Below are 17,507 nucleotides of genomic sequence, written 5' to 3' on the forward strand. Positions count from 1 at the left end.
AGTGGCGAGCGAGTAGGCCAGGGTTCTATAAATCACTATATAAATTTGTTCTTTTCAAGTCTACGTATCATCACAGCGATATGGGAATTTCAGCAAAACCATAAATTAGTAAGTGCCTCAAAAGAATAAGTCAGTAAACAAAGCTTTTATTAACATGTTATAACATTTGTTACCAGAAAATTTACCAAAATTTATTGAAAACAAATAAAACAAAACAAAGGCTGCTTCAGTTGTAGTCACAGTTCTTCGTTAAACATAGGTAATCTCTTTTTGTTATGGCTTTTTCTACATACATTTATTTTTATGACAAACCCATACAAACAGAGCTTATTCAGAGAATAATATATCTGTGTTTGAATATGTGCAGAGGATATTTAAACAGATCGCTATGAGTCCATCTTTAGCTGCACCCAGCTCAAGTATTGTTCAAAATCAGGATAAAGAAAAGGAGGCTGAATGTGTACCGATGGATCACGTTATTAAAGCTGGCTGCTTTTACCAGACATCAATGGTTTTCAATTGGGGTTCAAAATTTTCGGGGGCAAGAACCTCTTGGAGTAAAGGACGTTTTCTAAAGATTTGTGATTGAGGCTTACTAATTCAGATGCATTAGGTGTAATTATATCAGCGCTTCCAGTGACCTAAAATTCATACGTATAGGTGTAACGGGTACAATTTACTATGGCTACAAGGAAAAACAAAACAAAAACACTAAATGACGTCTAGATGATCATCAGGTCACGCAGTTGCTAAATATGTAAACTTTTAATCACTGTGTTCGCTGTATGGGTTTTGATCAGACACCATTTCCAAAATAGAGTGTAAATTAAAAATTAGTCTGCTAGTTTCTCTGGACAGATCACATTAATTGGCATTAATCACCAACAACACAGTGTTTTGGGGGGATTATCAGTCATCTTTAATGGCTTGTTTTCTTCTGCACTGTGTATTCAGGAAAAGCTTTTCAGGATGAGGAGGGCTACAAAGAGGAAGCAAACAATCAGGACAGGAAAGATAGCAGCTCTTTTACTGAGGCAGACAGATGGTTAAACAAGAAAACATAAGTTTGTTTATGGAAAAGAACAAAATCCCCCTGTCCAACTGCGTACTAACAGGGAGCAGATGGCGTCTACTTCCCAAGAAAGCTACTCTTCTTGATCACATGCTCCAAGTCGGCGTGTTCAGAGGTGTCCAGTTTGATGTCATATTTAGCCAAGATCTTCATGATGGGCCTGATTTTCAGCCACCACTGTATCTTAGGGATGCGGCGCCTGCAACAGATGGGAGGGATCATTCACTCGGATGCTTGTTATTGTACTTATATTCTTACAACATGTGAGCTCGAAAATATATATCATACTCAAAATCTGTGTCTTCCTTCAATTCAGCGAGAGGTTGGAAGGTGAGTGCCCTTTTTCTCATTCCCAGCACGCAAGCGGAGTCTGCTGTGTTAGCAAAGATACGACCTAAAAGCCCCAAAGACAAACTGATTAACTAATTCATGATTCACATTCCACATGACTTACTGAAAGGAATATTCATAACATATGATTATGTATGAAAAATGTACATTTAGAATGACAAAACATGACGTAGATCTGCTACACGATTGTTGTCAATGTTTGGCTCGGCCACTTGGAAGCTTTTACATATTAGAGCATTGAACGTAAAAACAATCATCTGGTCTTCAGCAGCTTTAAAAACAGCCCCCTTTTCAGTTTCTGTGAACAATTTCACAGTTTCATTGTTTATTTAACCAAAACTAAATTAAAAAGCAGAAGCATTGTTTGAAAAACTAAAGCTCACCCCGTTGTACAGCAGTTTTATGTATCACTGTATCAGTCTTTCTAATGTCCACATATTTATGGCAGCTCTGGACCTTGACTAGACTATTGCACCACCTTGATTCTTTTCTTTTCCAGCTATTGTGTTGTAGATTAGCTGGTGTGACTGAGATCATTGTCCTGTTGTGCGAGCTAGTTTCAGCCCAGCTTTAGCTGTCACACAGATGGCCTCACATTTAACTGTAGAATACTTCAATAGAGAGGTGCCCTGATCCTGTGGCTGCAAAACAAGCTGAAATCACCACCGTGCTTGACCGCTGATATGAAGTGTCTCTTGGCCAAATATCTCCCTCTTTGGTCATGTCTTTCAAAAGGACATTGTTCTAGGGGTTTTGTGGTTTGTTTAGAAGCAATTTTGCAAATCCAAGTCATCATTTAACGTGCTAACTGAGGCCTATAGAGTCTGAAATGTAGCACTTGGGTTTTTTGCAGTTTCTCTGAGGATTGCATGGTCTGACCTTGGGGTGAATTTGCTGGAACATCCACTCATGGAAATACTGGGAGCTTTTCTGAGTGATCTCCACTGGAGAGCAATCCTCACTGTAGAATGATGGACTTTATCTGACTGATGGGCAGCAGCAGTTGCTCCTCTAACAGCTCTGCTGATGTCTTTCCTCCTTGGCGTCATGTTAACACACATTTGAATGCTGCAGAGCAGAAAACTGCCAAAAGCTCTGCTTTTATAGAAGTGCTCACACTTAAAGATGATCAGTTAATCAAGTGCAAGATTGGCAGCAACTGGCTGCTATTTACCTTCTTTTTCACACATTTGTCAAATAAATCCCAAGATGATGTAACAGGTCATGAGTTGCTGTTTATCGTATGTTTTATTAACCAAATTTTAAGGTTAATTTTGATATGTACAGACTTATAACTGACAGAAGGTGTACTTTTTCTTTGCTATGACTTTACAACATGAAATTAACTCTACATATAAATATATCAGATTCAAGAAACTTTACTTCAAAACTTTAAACAACGGCATATTTCATCATATATAACACAGAGTTTGGCTTTAAGTGCACATACCATGCCTATAGCACTCCTTCAGTTTGTCAGTAAGCCACAGAACTGCCTTGGCACCCATCTTTGTGCCAAAGTTTCTGTCGAAGGGTGTAGGAGTGCCGCCCTGCAGTTGGTAGAGGACACGCAGTTAGAATAAATCACAGAAAAATGAGGAGCAAACCAATTATTGCGTTTGGACATTTCCCCTCATGAACACACCTGCTGCATGTGTCCAAGGACATTCTTACGGCAGTCAAAGATGCCTTTTCCCTCCTCTGAGTACAGGTTGAAGATGAAATCAGTCGTGTAGTTGGAATTGCAGCTTTCATTCCTTTTGAACAATGAACAGTAAATTATTCTGCTGTTGCCTGAAAATAAATGGACACTTTATCTGGTTTCAGAGCATGAATTATGGGTCCTGTTCACAGCAGACATTGTAAAGGTGTAATAATGGCTCATTTGAATTCAACTATGACAGTGAGCCAATCAAACTAGAGCAGATAAATAAAATTCTTTACTAGTTTTATTATTTAAACCGTCACTTTCCTATTTTGAAATGACATGCTTTCAGTTAAAATTGCCTGTTGTATAAAAGAACTCGTCTCCTGGGTTCTTATTGTTTTGAATATCCTGAGTTTTTGGTGTTTGTACTACAGAAAATTGAAGCACTCGCTGTGAGTTTGTGATTGATGCTCTGCTAAATCAGTGATTCACAATGACTAGAGGGTTACAACAACTGGATATTCCGAAGATTTACTCAGTAGCAGTTAACCAGATTACTGGTTTTATACCAGGTATTTACCTTCTTCCTGTTGCACTTCATTTCTTTTCCCTGCCAGAACAAAACCTACCTGAGCACCAGACCTCTCTTCACTGTTGTCTTCATCTTCTCCACCATGTGCTGGACGTTCGCCTGTGAGCAAAAGTTCACCTAATTACTTTTCAGACTCCATAAACTTTAAAGACAGAAAACTGAAACCAAAAGAGTGCAACACAACGAATTCATTATGTTTCTGTCCTCAGGAAGAAACTGCCCTCTTAAGACAGTCACTTCAAGCAATGAACTCACACTTGATGGCCATGCCCTCTTCTTCACCGACTTTCAGCTCACCTCCAGATCTTTAATGTCGAATTTTTCCTCAAAGATGTAAGCGGCATCAGCCCCAGCAGCCAGACCTGCCATGGTGGCTAAGTAGCCACAGTATCCACCCATAGTCTCAACGATAAACACGCGGCGCTTGGTGCCTGCTGCAGACTGCTTGATCCTGTCACAGGTCTGCAGAGAAACAAACCAGAAAGTAAAAGATAAACTGCTTCCTTTTTAATTTATGTTTGTGCATGTGCATATATATTTGCTGTTCAGCCACTAACGGAGGTGATGGTGTTCAGGGCAGTGTCAGCGCCGATGCTAAAGTCAGAGCCAGGGACGTTGTTGGATACGGTGGCAGGGATAACCACAATGGGAATGCACATTTCCTCATATTTCTCCCTAGCCTGCACCAGCTCAAGGCCTCCAACATATGCCTGCAGCAAAAGAGGAGACGCAGATTCATTTTTTTTTCTGTGCTTCTAGTTTCAGGAACTTCTGCTCACTTTGAATGAGCAGAAGAGAAACAAAGCCTTCTGCCACTTCTTACCTCAAAGCCACCAATGATCACCAAAGCGTGGATGTTGAATTTGGCGATGTTCTGGCTGATCTCCTCCAACCTTTTGCCTGGAAGAGTTCTTCGGGAATACAGGATACATGTTTATTTTCCAAATATAAAATCAAAGAAACAAAAATGCATATTTTTACCTCTTGGTGCCCAACATTGAACCTCCTTTTCCAGTCCAGCCACTCACAGAAGTCCAGATAATGGGCTCGATCTGTAGTGAACAGGAAGATCTAACTGAGCTTATATAATAAAAGTAAAACACTTATAACTATTGGAAGACAAAGTACAGTACTCACACATGAAAGCAATGACTTACTTGAATTATTTGAAAGCATGTATCTGCATTTGACCCCACCCAATAAAAACAGAAGAGAAGCAGAGGTCTTTTATTTTGAAAGGCCCGTTTTTGTTTTGTTTTTCTTTACGTGACACATAGATGCAAAAAGGGCTTCAATGGGAATAGCTCCAATTTCATGGGTACAGGGGCGTTTATATTGCTCCCAATATAAATTCTGAGCTAATCAACTGAACAACAACTGAACCAACTAATGCCACACACACACACACACACGCACACGCACACACGCGCACACACACACACACACACACACACACACACACACACACGCACACACGCGCACACACACACACACACACACGCACACACACACACTGAGTCCAGTCAACAACTTCACCACAGCAACTTCTCTCTCTCTCTGATGCTACAAGCAAGAACACTGGTTGTTAATAACAGCAGTTAACAACAACAACAACAATGTAGGGATATTTTTTTAAATCCTTCTCTTCACATACATAATCAGGCCCCATAATTATCCTACAAGAGCAGTTTATTCTCAGACTGGGGGCTTATTTGTGATTCTTGGAGTATTTAAAAGTAGAATGGGAGGCCGAGCCCTTAGTTTTCAGGCCCTCTTCTGTGGAACCACCTCCCAGTTTGGTGGTGCTCATTAAAGTACACATTGATCTTTCTTCTAACATGTGTTTTCAGTGCTTTGTTAGCCTTTTTATGTCTTGCATGTATGTCGCCATTCATACTTAATATCTTGCCATTGTGACCACCACGTGTGATAACATAACAGTTGTCGTCGCTGTTTGATGGATGTTTTATGCTCATATTTTTTGATCTGACAGGGAACAAAACACCAGAGGCAACAAAAAGCAGTTCTAGTCTTCGTAACCGAAGTAGGAAGAAGATTCTTGCACATGTGACACTGGTTCTCTGGTTTAAAAGGATAACAGATTACCAAAAAAAATTATTACCTGTCCTTGAGCCAGACCGTCGAAACCTTCATGGACTGCCAGCATGGAGTGACCCTGGATGATGCCCATCCTCACCGCTGCACGCACGGCAGCGTTCATACCAGCACAGGGGGCGCCGATATTCATAATGGCCACATTGATGTTACTCTGCCAGCGACAGATGGACACAATGAGACAGCTGAAGGTCCTTAAACATGATTCAGTAACAACAGGGAGTCAGGACGAGTCTGGTTTAGAAGGTGAAGGTCGCTCACCTTAGTATCTGGAGGATTGATGTGAGCCAGCAGCTTGTACATATTCCAGTTGTTTTCAAAACTCCTACACATCATAAAGGAGGGTTAGTGGGTTATTAGCTAGATTAAAAATACGGCTCAGCTGTTAGACTTTTACAGTGTTTAGTCAGAATAAACAATATAAAATTATTGTAGTCAGTATTTTAATGATTTTTCCTTTTTGTTATTAGGCATTACTTAATATTTAAATGGTATTGCAAGTTTTACTTTAAAGTTTTTTAATTGATTGCATGTGCCATCTAATGTCTAATTTGTTCAGCCCACAGAGCAGATGACATTGGCAGAGCCTGAAGCTGCACAATTCAGGCTCCATAGTTATGCAAAGTTAGTCGATCACTTAAATGTTTTATTGCTAATACTCTCTGTGAAACACGTACTTTCCTCTGAGCTTGATGGCATCGTCAAATCTGCCCTGAGCCATGGCAGCAGTCACTTCTTTTGTCTGTAAAGCGTAAAGTCATTGTAGTGTTAGTGGATATCCCTCAGAACAGGCAAAGCAACACACTAATCATCTTTTTCCTTGGGTGAAAATACTCTGACGTACCACTTGCACGCACTCCATGAGCGGCAATCTGACGGCTTGATTCCCCGACAGGGTGACCACACAGGCGGGAGTGTCTGGGGTGGCCTCCAGCAATGCCATCACCGCCTCCACTCCCATCCTGCTGCCCTAGAGGAAACCAACAGAGCCAGTTCACCAGAGGGTGTACTACGAAGAAAGTTCAACACAGCTAGGCTTTCTTTCCGTTAGCTTTCTTGACCCAGTTCAGCCCTTCAGGCTTCGTTCATGCGCATCTAATAAAAACAGGTGCTTCGCGGATTATATGACTCTTCTGTATAAAATGATCCCTATGAGCGTCACCTACTCCACTCACAGATGTTATCAGATGATGATAATGAAATGGTGACTACAAATATATAAAGATAAAAAGATAAAATATTACAGTAAAATGTAAACACACTGTTACAAATAAGACAGGAAATTAATGCTGCAGAAAACTGTTAATGTGGTGATTTAGTGCACAGAGGAGTAAAATAATTCAAGTTTATTTTATTGCAGACTGCACCCTCTGTACAACTTGTACATATAAAACAGGTTCTCCTAGCAGAGACTCTATATCCTGCTTTATATGCTGTAAATAAAAGAAATGTATTAAAAATGTTGCATTTCCAGAGGATTTTAAACCTTCTCCAGACCAGGTGTTCAAGGTAAGTTACCATGGTGATTTAGCCATTTAAAAGCTACTTTTTTAAAGAAACTCAGACTTTTAGCTCATTATGGTTTACTACTCCATTAATTCTTACTTCATAGTACACTCCTCAGGAGTCAGGAGCCTCAGTAGAGGCAGAAGTAGAGCTGTGTACTGTGTGGATTCTACTCTGCGTTTTACTGGGACACTCACCAGGATTCTGTCGAAGGCAGAGGGTGTTCCTCCTCTCTGCACGTGTCCAAGAACAGTGGTGCGGGTATCAAAGCCGAGTCTGTCAGTTACCAACTGGACACAAACAAATCCAGCTCTTTGTTCAGTATACTGTCAGCATAGCTTACAATAATACTCGCACAATAGTAAGAACCATACAGCTTACCTTTTTGATCTGGTCAGATGTAATCGGTTTGCCATCCTTGCACATCGCGCCCTCGGCCACAATGATCACATTTAGTCGAGATCCACGGGCTCTTTGCTAAAGTAAAAAAATAATAATAATAACAGAGATAAAAGTACAAATATGCATGCAAAGAGAGGATGTGGGTATCTTCAAATGAAGAAACACTTACGTCTGACAGCCTCCTGCACAAGTGGTCCTCCCAGCCATCATCTGGCGGCATCTCGGGAATGAACACCCAGTCAGCTCCACAGGCGAGAGCCGTCACCAGGGCCAGGTAACTGCACGCATGTGTGCAAACACAAACGGTTAAGCAGCCTGATTCATAGACGTAGCCACAGGAACATGTTTTTTCGGCTGTACTTTTAAATCACAAAACCTCTTTGACAGTCACAAGATCCCACCAGTCCACTGACACAAACAATACAGAGGCATTCAGGTCATTTGTGCACCAGCATCATATTAATAAGAAGACTGTAACTGGAGAGAGTTCGTTATGTTATGCACTGTAACTACTTGTTGCACACATGAATGAGAATAAATAAGTCACGCAAATATAATAGTCTCTCAGTCTAATGACACACACACAGATAGAGTACTGACCCACAGTGTCTGCCCATCACTTCCAGGATAAATGTCCTCTGGTGGCTGTGGATTTTGAAAAAAATGAATATGCAGAATCAGTATATCCACTATAAACTGACAGGCATAAGAAAGGCGATACGTCCATTTTTTTCTAGAGTTTTCTACCTGTACATATGTGCAAACTATTAATTTGGTTGACAGATTCACTTTTTGAATGCACAGTGGGGTCTGACCTCTGTGCAGTCGTGGTGATGGCATCCACCACCTCAATGATGCGGTGCAGTGCCGAGTCAGTACCGATGGTCATGTCAGTGCCGCAGAAGTCATTGTCGATTGAGCCGACCATGCCAACAATATTGAGGTGGGACGATTTCTTAGCTTCTTCCTCAGTGATCTTACCTGCAGACATGATACATAATCTGATGATACAAACATTGGTTTGTTTGTTTTTATCCCCCTTTTTAATTTTCATGGTTTTCATTAGGCGAATGCAGCTATGTTTAGCGCCGTTTGTCCAAGACAAATTTCCAAGTGGAACAATAAAGTTTATTCTTATCTTTCTTTCTTGCAGCCTCAGACGCACAGGCCTAGAGACTGGTTGTCAACCCCTTGGTATCTACTGGTTGCTAGGGTAAAATGCTTATTGCCAACCACATAGTGAGTGGAAAAAAATGTAAAATTCAGTTATTTAGCCCTTACTGGAGCTTGTATGAGTTGTGTAACTGAGGCTTTAACTTATAAATTTAAACTTTATGCAGCATTTTGGAAACGTCCCCAAATTTAGTTTTTAGTGGTCAAAACAAAGCACACCACTGTATATTCCTAGTGAATGCACATGCTTTTCATTATTTTCCCCTACCCCGTCTTTTTGTGATGAATTAGAAGCTAATCTTGGAAGAGAGACGAGGACAGACAGATTTAGTCAGACACAAAAAGACGAGGCTGAAAGATTTGACACATTCACGATTCTCGCAGCCTCGTTTGTCTCTTTACCTGCTCGGACCAGATCAACCAGCAGCCCGCTCCACTCGGTCCTGAACTCGTTGGCTCCCGTCAGACTGCCGTCTCCACCGATTACACACAGGTTGGTGATGCCCAGCTTCACCAGGTTGCAGGCGGCCTTCATACGACCATCTCTGGTTCTGAAGTCCTTGCAGCGAGCGCTGCCGATGACAGTACCACCCTAACACAGGAAGAGGAGAAGCTTTTATAACTGGCTTTGAAAACGTTAATGCAGCATTGACAGACAATTAACCCAACAGTGTTTTCCATAACAGTTAGATATCATCGGGTCAGCTTTATAACAGCTCATTAGGGTGGCCTGGATTCCCATGGAGTGAGGTTGCATCACGAGTAAAGACGATATCTTAGAAATCTGCCGCAGCCTCTGCTGCCATTCACACACACTTCATAAATGTCAGTGTGTCACTCCTTGCCAGACTGCTGTATTTAGACAAATAACTATGAATGATGCCGTTCAGTATTACCACGATCCTTAAATCACAGGGCAGAGTCACTTGTTTAATGTCATCACTCAGCTTGTTGTGATATCAGAAGCATTTACAGAAGCATCCATTTGTTACCACAAACCCACTTCCATAGAAGTTGCGATGCTGCAAAAAAAGGTAAATAAAAACAGAATCCACTGATTAGAAAATCTCATAAATGCATATTTTATTCACAATAGAACACAGAAAATATATCAGATGTTTAAAGTGGGAAAATTTTATATTTTAAGAAAAATATTAGCTCATTTTGAATTTGATGACAGCAAAGCATGTCAGAAAAGTTGGGACAGGATCAAGTTTACCACTGTGTGGCATTCCCTCTTATTTTAACAACAGTCTGCAAACATCTGGGAACTGAGACCAGCTGGGGAACCTCTGGGAGAGGAAAGTTGTCCCGCTCTTGTCTGACATAGGATTGTAGCTGCTGGAACATTTTTCCACAATTTGTAGATGCAGTGTTTTGCAGATTAGTCAGACTGAGGCTGACAAACTCCCTCCTTCATTTTTTAGGTATGTATCTGCTTCCTTTTGTTATCAGCATAAACATTGATTGTAATTAGAAACTCAACTTAGGATCCTCCCCTCCTGGAATCGCTACCTTATCGTGGTGGAGGGGTTTGTGTGTCACAGGGATCCCAGGGGCTATGTTGTCTGGGGGCTTTTGCCCCCTGGTAGGGTCTCCCATGGCAAATTGGCCCTGGGTGAGGGACCAGACAACGAGCGATTCATAAGACCCTTATGAAAAAGACACCGAGGGAACAGTTTACCCTGCCCGGGATAGGGTTACCAGGGCCCCGCCCTGGAGCCAGGCCCGGGGAGGGTGCCCGAGGGCGAGCGTCTGGTGGCCGGGCCTTAGTCCATGGGGCCCGGCCGGGCACAGCCCGAAGAGGAGACATGGGCCCATCCTCCCGCAGGCCCACCACCCGCAGGAGGCGCCATAGGGGTCGGGTGCATTGTGTGCCGGGTGGCGGCCAGGAGCGGAGGCCCTAGCGGACTGACCCCTGGCTGCCAAGACTGGCAATAGGGACATGGAATGTCACCTCTCTGGTGGGGAAGGAGCCTGAGTTAGTGCGTGAGGTTGAGAGGTACCGGCTAGATATAGTCGGGCTTACCTCTACACATGGCTCGGGCTCTGGAACCAGTCTCCTGGAGAGGGGCTGGACTCTGTCTCAGTCTGGAGTTGCCCCTGGTGAGAGGCGGCGGGCTGGGGTGGGTATCCTAGTATCCCCTCGGCTTGCTGCTGGTACGTTGGGGTTTTTCCCGGTGGACGAGAGGGTTTGTTCCCTGCGCCTTAGGGTCGGGGAACGGGTCCTGACTGTCATCTGCGCGTATGCGCCAAGTGGCAGTTCAGAGTACCCAGCCTTCTTAGAGTCCCTGGGCGGGGTGCTGGAGGGTGCTCCACCTGGAGACTCTGTTGTCCTGCTGGGAGACTTCAATGCTCACGTGGGTAACGACAGCAAGACCTGGAGGGGCGTGATTGGGAGGAACGGCCTCCCTGATCTGAACCCGAGCGGTGCTTTGTTATTGGACTTCTGTGCTAATCACAGTTTGGCCATAACGAACACCCTGTTCGAACATAAGAGTGTCCATAAGTGCACGTGGCACCAGGACGCTCTAGGCCGTAGGTCGATGATCGATTTTGTAATCGTATCAGCAGACCTGCGACCATATGTTCTGGACACTCGGGTAAAGAGAGGGGCTGAGCTGTCAACTGATCACCACCTGGTGGTGAGTTGGATCAGGTGGCGGGGGAAGACGCTGGACAGACCTGGTGCACCTAAACGCGTAGTGAGGGTGTACTGGGAACGTCTAGCAGAGGCCCCAGTCCGCGAGATCTTCAACGCACACCTCCGGCAGAGCTTCAACAGCATTCCGAGGGAGACTGGGGACATTGAGTCCGAATGGACCATGTTCAGCGTCTCCATTGCCGAAGCTGCTGCATTGAGCTGCGGCCGCAAGGTGGTTGGTGCCTGCCGTGGTGGTAATCCCCGAACCAAATGGTGGACACCAGAGGTGAAGGGAGCCACCAGGCTGAAGAAGGAGTCCTATCGGGCTTGGTTAGCCTGTGGGACTCCGGAGGCAGCCGACAGGTATCGACAGGCCAAGCGGAATGCGGCTCGGGCAGTGGCTGAAGCAAAAACTCGGGTGTGGGAGGAGTTCGGAGAGGCCATGGAAAAAGACTTTCGGACTGCCTCGAAGAGATTCTGGCAAACCGTCAGACGTCTCAGGAGGGGAAAGCGGTGCTCTACCTGCACTGTGTATAGTGCTGGCGGAGCGCTGCTGACGTCGACTGAGAAAATTGTCAGGCGGTGGAAGGAATACTTCGAGGACCTCCTTAATCCCACTGACACGTCTTCCGAGGAGGAAGCAGAGTCTGGGGATGAGGGGAATGACCCGCCAATTTCCGGGGGCGAGGTCACTGAGGCAGTTAAACAACTCCTTGGTGGCAGAGCCCCTGGTGTTGATGAGGTCCGCCCCAAGTTCCTGAAGGCTCTGGACGTTGTAGGGCTGTCCTGGTTGACACGCCTCTGCAATGTTGCGTGGAGATCAGGGGCAGTACCTGTGGACTGGCAGACCGGGGTGGTGGTCCCCATCTTTAAGAAAGGGGACCGGAGGGTGTGTTCCAACTACAGGGGGATCACACTCCTCAGCCTCCCTGGGAAAGTCTATGCCAGGGTGCTGGAAAGGAGAGTTCGTCCGTTAGTCGAACCTCGGATACAGGAGGAACAATGTGGTTTTCGTCCTGGTCGCGGAACACTGGACCAGCTCTTTATCCTCTCCAGGATACTTGAGGGTGCATGGGAGTTTGCCCAACCAGTCTACATGTGTTTTGTGGACTTGGAGAAGGCATTCGACCGTGTCCCTCGGGGTGTCCTGTGGGAGGTGTTGCGGGAATATGGGGTGTCTGGCCCATTGCTACGGGCCATTCGATCCCTATACAACCGTTGCAAGAGCTTGGTTCGCATTGCCGGCAATAAGTCGGACTCGTTCCCGGTGGGTGATGGGCTCCGCCAGGGCTGCCCTTTGTCTCCGGTTCTGTTCATAATTTTTATGGACAGGATTTCTAGGCGCAGCCAAGTGGCGGAGGGCTTTCGCTTTGGTGGCCTCAGAATCTCATCTCTGATTTTTGCAGATGATGTGGTTCTGTTGGCTTCATCGGGTGAAGGCCTCCAGCTCGCACTGGAACGGTTCGCAGCCGAGTGTGAAGCAGCGGGAATGACGATCAGCACCTCCAAATCTGAGGCCATGGTTCTCAGCCGGAAAAGGGTGGAGTGCCCACTCCGGGTCGGGGATGAGTTCCTGCCCCAAGTGGAGGAGTTCAAGTATCTCGGGGTCTTGTTCGCGAGTGATGGGAGAAGGGAGCCGGAGATCGACAGACGGATTGGGGCTGCAGCTGCAGTAATGCGGACGCTGCACCGGTCCGTCGTGGTGAAGAGGGAGCTGAGTGTAAAAGCGAAGCTCTCAATTTACCGGTCGATCTACGTCCCTACCCTCACCTATGGCCACGAGCTGTGGGTAGTGACCGAAAGAACGAGATCGCGGATACAAGCGGCAGAAATGAGCTTCCTCCGAAGGGTGGCTGGCCTCTCCCTTGGAGATAGGGTGAGAAGTTCGGCCATCCGGGAGGGGCTCAGAGTAGAGCAGCTGCTGCTCCACATCGAAAGGAGCCAGCTGAGGTGGTTCGGGCATCTGACAAGGATGCCCCCTGGGCGCCTCCTGGGTGAGGTGTTCCAGGCATGTCCCACCGGGAGGAGGCCCCGGGGCAGACCCAGGACACGCTGGAGAGATTATATCTCTCGGCTGGCCTGGGAACGCCTTGGTATTCCCCCGGATAAGCTGGAGGAGGTGGCTGGGGAGAGGGAGGTCTGGGCCTCTTTGCTTAGGCTGCTGCCCCCGCGACCCGGCCCCGGACAAAGCGGATGAAGATGGATGGATGGATGGACTTAGGATCCTAAAAACTGACAAAAGATGAACCGATCAGAATGAATTTTGGCCTGTTAATTGTTGATTTCTTTGTCAAGGGTGACTCTTTAAATATTAATCCTTAACATAGAAATGAGCCTACAATATATATTAAAAAAGGCATTTTTAATAGTCTTCTCCATGGTACAATAAATACGGGTCTTTATTCAGCTGTATATCACTCACCAGCTGAAGCATCATAGACACACTCTCCCATGTAGCGAGACAAATGTTTTCTCCTCCATCCACCAGGCCCTGGTAGCCCTACAACACATGACAACATACACCGTCAGGCCTGAGCTGATGGCCTCTGTCATGACTTTAACAGGAAACTCTCTCCTATGTGTCTCCATCTTATATTTAATTGCTGTATTCTGATGCCAACATGTCACCTGTATGCCGCTCAAATACCTCATGGACAAAGTAGACTTTGGCTCCAGTGTAGATGCCGACTCTGACTGTGGCTCTCACGGCTGCATTCATGCCTAAAAACACACAAATGATCTGATCTGTGATGACTGAACATTTCAAACTTTCTATCAAATATCACCCGAACACTGTCGGGCCTTATCTTAACCTTTAAGTGACTTAGTGTGCACACAGGCACATGTCAAGCCAAGAATAGCCATAAGGGAAAAGTGCATCTTGTGCATAATCTTGGCCCTTGAAGTCCGGCACACTAAAGGCCACTGTGGGACTTTGTGTTGTGGCTGTTGGCATGTTGCAGCTCTTGTTTCAATAGACAGCAGCTGTGGGTGGGGGTGTTTCTCTTGTCCATACCAGAAAAAGGTCACTGCCACTAAGATTAGCTCCAAATATGTAAAATAAGGGAACACACAAGGGGAAGAAGAGGCAGATAAAGCTCCAGAAGGATTCACAGGAGAAGCAAAACAAAAAATAGAGAGAAAGAGAAAAGTTTCTAATTAGTGTTTCATATTCACTGTGATCCTCACGTAGTCCACATTATTCTACTTGAATAAAAGCAATGATAATAACACCTTGGACTTGAACCTTTAAACAATCTGAGTTCATCCAGTTTTAACCCCCACCACACTTCTACTCTGAGACATTACGAGCAGTGTAACATTAGGCATTGATGGTGGAGTTAATCCAAGATGTAATCCTCCTATCATGTTCTGGACTTCAAATGGCACTTGCAGCCAAAACTCCGTCGGCCTCTGACAGCTGTCATTCAGCACTGGAAAAAATGTTGCTAGCCCTTTATATTCTCTGGCTTCTGATCTTATTTAAAATGCTGTGCAGTGAGAGCATAAAATGATACTCTATTAGCATCCACGAGACAAAGAGAAACTAGGACTTCAACAGCTTGCTGGGATTCAGTGATCAGACACATCAGGAGAAGATGCTGTCTGATCGTTCTTCTACCCTCCACTGAGAATCATTTTATGCTCAAAATAAAGCAAAGCCTCATTCCTCTGCTTACCCTGAGCGTCTCCTCCTGACGTCAGCACGGCGATGGATCGTCCGACCCCCATCTTTGTGGGGTCCACGGTTGGTTGGAGGTCCTCAGACATGTTTCCAGAGGGACCGGGCAGACAGGTGGCCTTGATGAGAGGGGGGAAAGAAAAGTAGAGTGCTCTTCCTTCACTGTCTTCTCATGGGAGCCCGAGTAAATCCACTGGTTTTATAGACTACTGTTCCTGATCCTGCCCCCTTCCACCGCTCACTCACACAGCTCGACTAAATATAATCGGGTGCAGGGATCACCTGCAATAAACAGCAAGAGAGAAAAACACTGCACGTGGCAGGAAACGGTTTGACTACAAAAAATAAAAAAGTACCCACACACCTACTTAGCTGCTCAATCCAAAATACTACCAACCTGTTTTAATTTGACTAGCTAAGCTGGAAGACACACCCAGGCCTGACTGGTAACAGCCCTGTTCAGTAAACAGACTTTTTTCAAAAGGACGCCCTTTAGACAACTTCTGGTGAGAAGTTCTCACCAGAAGCACATTGTGACAAAAATCACAGGGATTTCTGAGTGACTGGGGGAAGCTTTATTTAAAATAATCAGTCTATGAAAGGTTACAAAGACATTTGTAAGGCACTGAGACCCTCCACATGCCCACAGTAAGAGGCATTAGGGCCCCTCCATCTAAGATCATCATGGGCCTCCTGCTCGCCCATCTCTGATGAGCCTAAAACGTTATGGTCCAAAGTTTGAATGTATATATCACTCAATGTTTAAACATAAATATCTCAAAAATCATTTAAGATGAAAGCCTGAAATTTTTACTGATTTGTATAATAAAAGTGAATCAGGATTCATGTTCAAACATTACCTCAGATTTAATCGTGCAAAAACAAAAGGAGTTCTGAAATGTATACAAAGCTAAACCTTAAACGGAAATATTATAAAGGTTCAAATTTATGAGAAAAAAAATCATTTTAAGACAAATCATAGGTGTGTGAGCAGAAAATGACCTAAAAATCGGAATATTTGAGACAGACCAACCCATTGTCTACAAACAGCAGGCAAAGTTACCAAAGTTCCCCCAAAAGCAAGACAACAACAAGTGACCATCAAAGGGTCCCTCAGGCCTCTCTCACCTTAGCGAAGGTCAGTGTTTATGACTCTACTATCTGCAGCAAGAAGAAAACCACTGCCAGCTATCTGACTTTATGACTCAGTACACTTTTGAGTGTTTGGAGGACGTGGGGGGTCCCGACCCCCACCAAACACAGAATCCCCCAAAAGAAAACATGCATGGAGGTGGAGGTTATCCGTCGTGGGGGTGCTTTGCTGCTTCTATTCAACATGCCACGTTGAGGGAAACATGTGGGTCGTCAAGCGAGACAATAGACCCAACCCCATGAATAAATTCCTCAGAGATGAAACTGTTTAGGAATAAAATCAGAGTTTCTGACTGGTCCAATACAAGTGTGGACATGAAACACACAAGAAGTAGCTCATGCTTGCAAATTCTCCAAACAGCTTTTCTGCACAGTGAGACAGCATGGTCACAGATCTCATCTCACATTATGCTTAGTTGCACCTGATGCTTATTAAACTACTTGATTTTTGATGACTTTAGTTTTTGCTTTAAAAAACGAAAACTAAATAAATAAAAAATACGCACATCATTCATTTCTCATCAGTTTTCTCAAAAGCATCTATATAACAGAAAAGCTCTTCAAATAAAGCCTCGCTAAACTGTAAAGGCACAAAAACTTTTCCCCAAACCCGACAAAACTTTAATCAGAATACCTGTGGAGAAGTTAGTTTCAGAATAAAAGCGGTTTGGTCCGATGTTCGCGCAGCTCGCTTTTTGTTTCCTGAGAGCCAAAAATGAAAAAAAAAAAAAAAAAAAAAAAGAGAGAGAGAGAGAGAGTTTTTTTTTTTTTTCGTTTTAAAGCGAGAAGGAAAATTCAGGGCCGGCTTTTGTCTTTGTCGTCAATAACGACAAACCGAAAACAAGAAATCAAAATTATCAAAAAGGACCAATTTGTGCTTTGGGGGTATTTGTGTTTCGCTTAGAAGAATGGAAAGAAGAAAAAAATGTAAGGAACGTGACCCGGAAGTAGAAGTCTATACCTCAAATAAAAGCGCACGGGTTAGAATTTGCTTTCAGGTAAACAAAGATTTTATTTATTTATTTATTTATTTTTAACTTATATAAAAAAAAGTTGTCTTTTAGCAAAACGTTTCAAATATGCTCTTATTTATTTATGCAGCATGATTTAAAAGCATAATTATATTAGCTGCGTGGAGCGATGACCCTCAATTGTATGGAGTGGCAAGAG

At 44.3% G+C, this 17,507-nt stretch overlaps 1 protein-coding gene across 1 annotated transcript; it reads right to left on the reverse strand.

The window, feature by feature from the left end:
* Nucleotides 1–126: 126 nt before the first annotated feature.
* pfkma (phosphofructokinase, muscle a) lies at nucleotides 127–17,247 on the reverse strand. The gene is made up of 23 exons (XM_004558690.4): nucleotides 16,972–17,247; nucleotides 15,184–15,467; nucleotides 14,151–14,224; nucleotides 13,926–14,003; nucleotides 9,262–9,451; nucleotides 8,502–8,667; nucleotides 8,287–8,331; nucleotides 7,856–7,964; nucleotides 7,666–7,761; nucleotides 7,482–7,574; nucleotides 6,623–6,748; nucleotides 6,456–6,520; nucleotides 6,040–6,103; nucleotides 5,786–5,932; nucleotides 4,645–4,715; nucleotides 4,487–4,574; nucleotides 4,221–4,373; nucleotides 3,961–4,125; nucleotides 3,701–3,762; nucleotides 3,069–3,180; nucleotides 2,874–2,973; nucleotides 1,361–1,466; nucleotides 127–1,271 (listed from the first exon to the last, which is right to left on the reverse strand). Exons 2-23 carry the CDS (start codon nucleotides 15,272–15,274, stop codon nucleotides 1,130–1,132), a joined length of 2,343 nt encoding a protein of 780 aa, XP_004558747.2. The 5' UTR covers nucleotides 15,275–15,467; nucleotides 16,972–17,247; the 3' UTR covers nucleotides 127–1,129.
* Nucleotides 17,248–17,507: the final 260 nt, after the last annotated feature.

The sequence above is a fragment of the Maylandia zebra genome, linkage group LG20 (assembly GCF_041146795.1).
Source record: "Maylandia zebra isolate NMK-2024a linkage group LG20, Mzebra_GT3a, whole genome shotgun sequence".
NCBI lineage: Eukaryota > Metazoa > Chordata > Actinopteri > Cichliformes > Cichlidae > Maylandia > Maylandia zebra.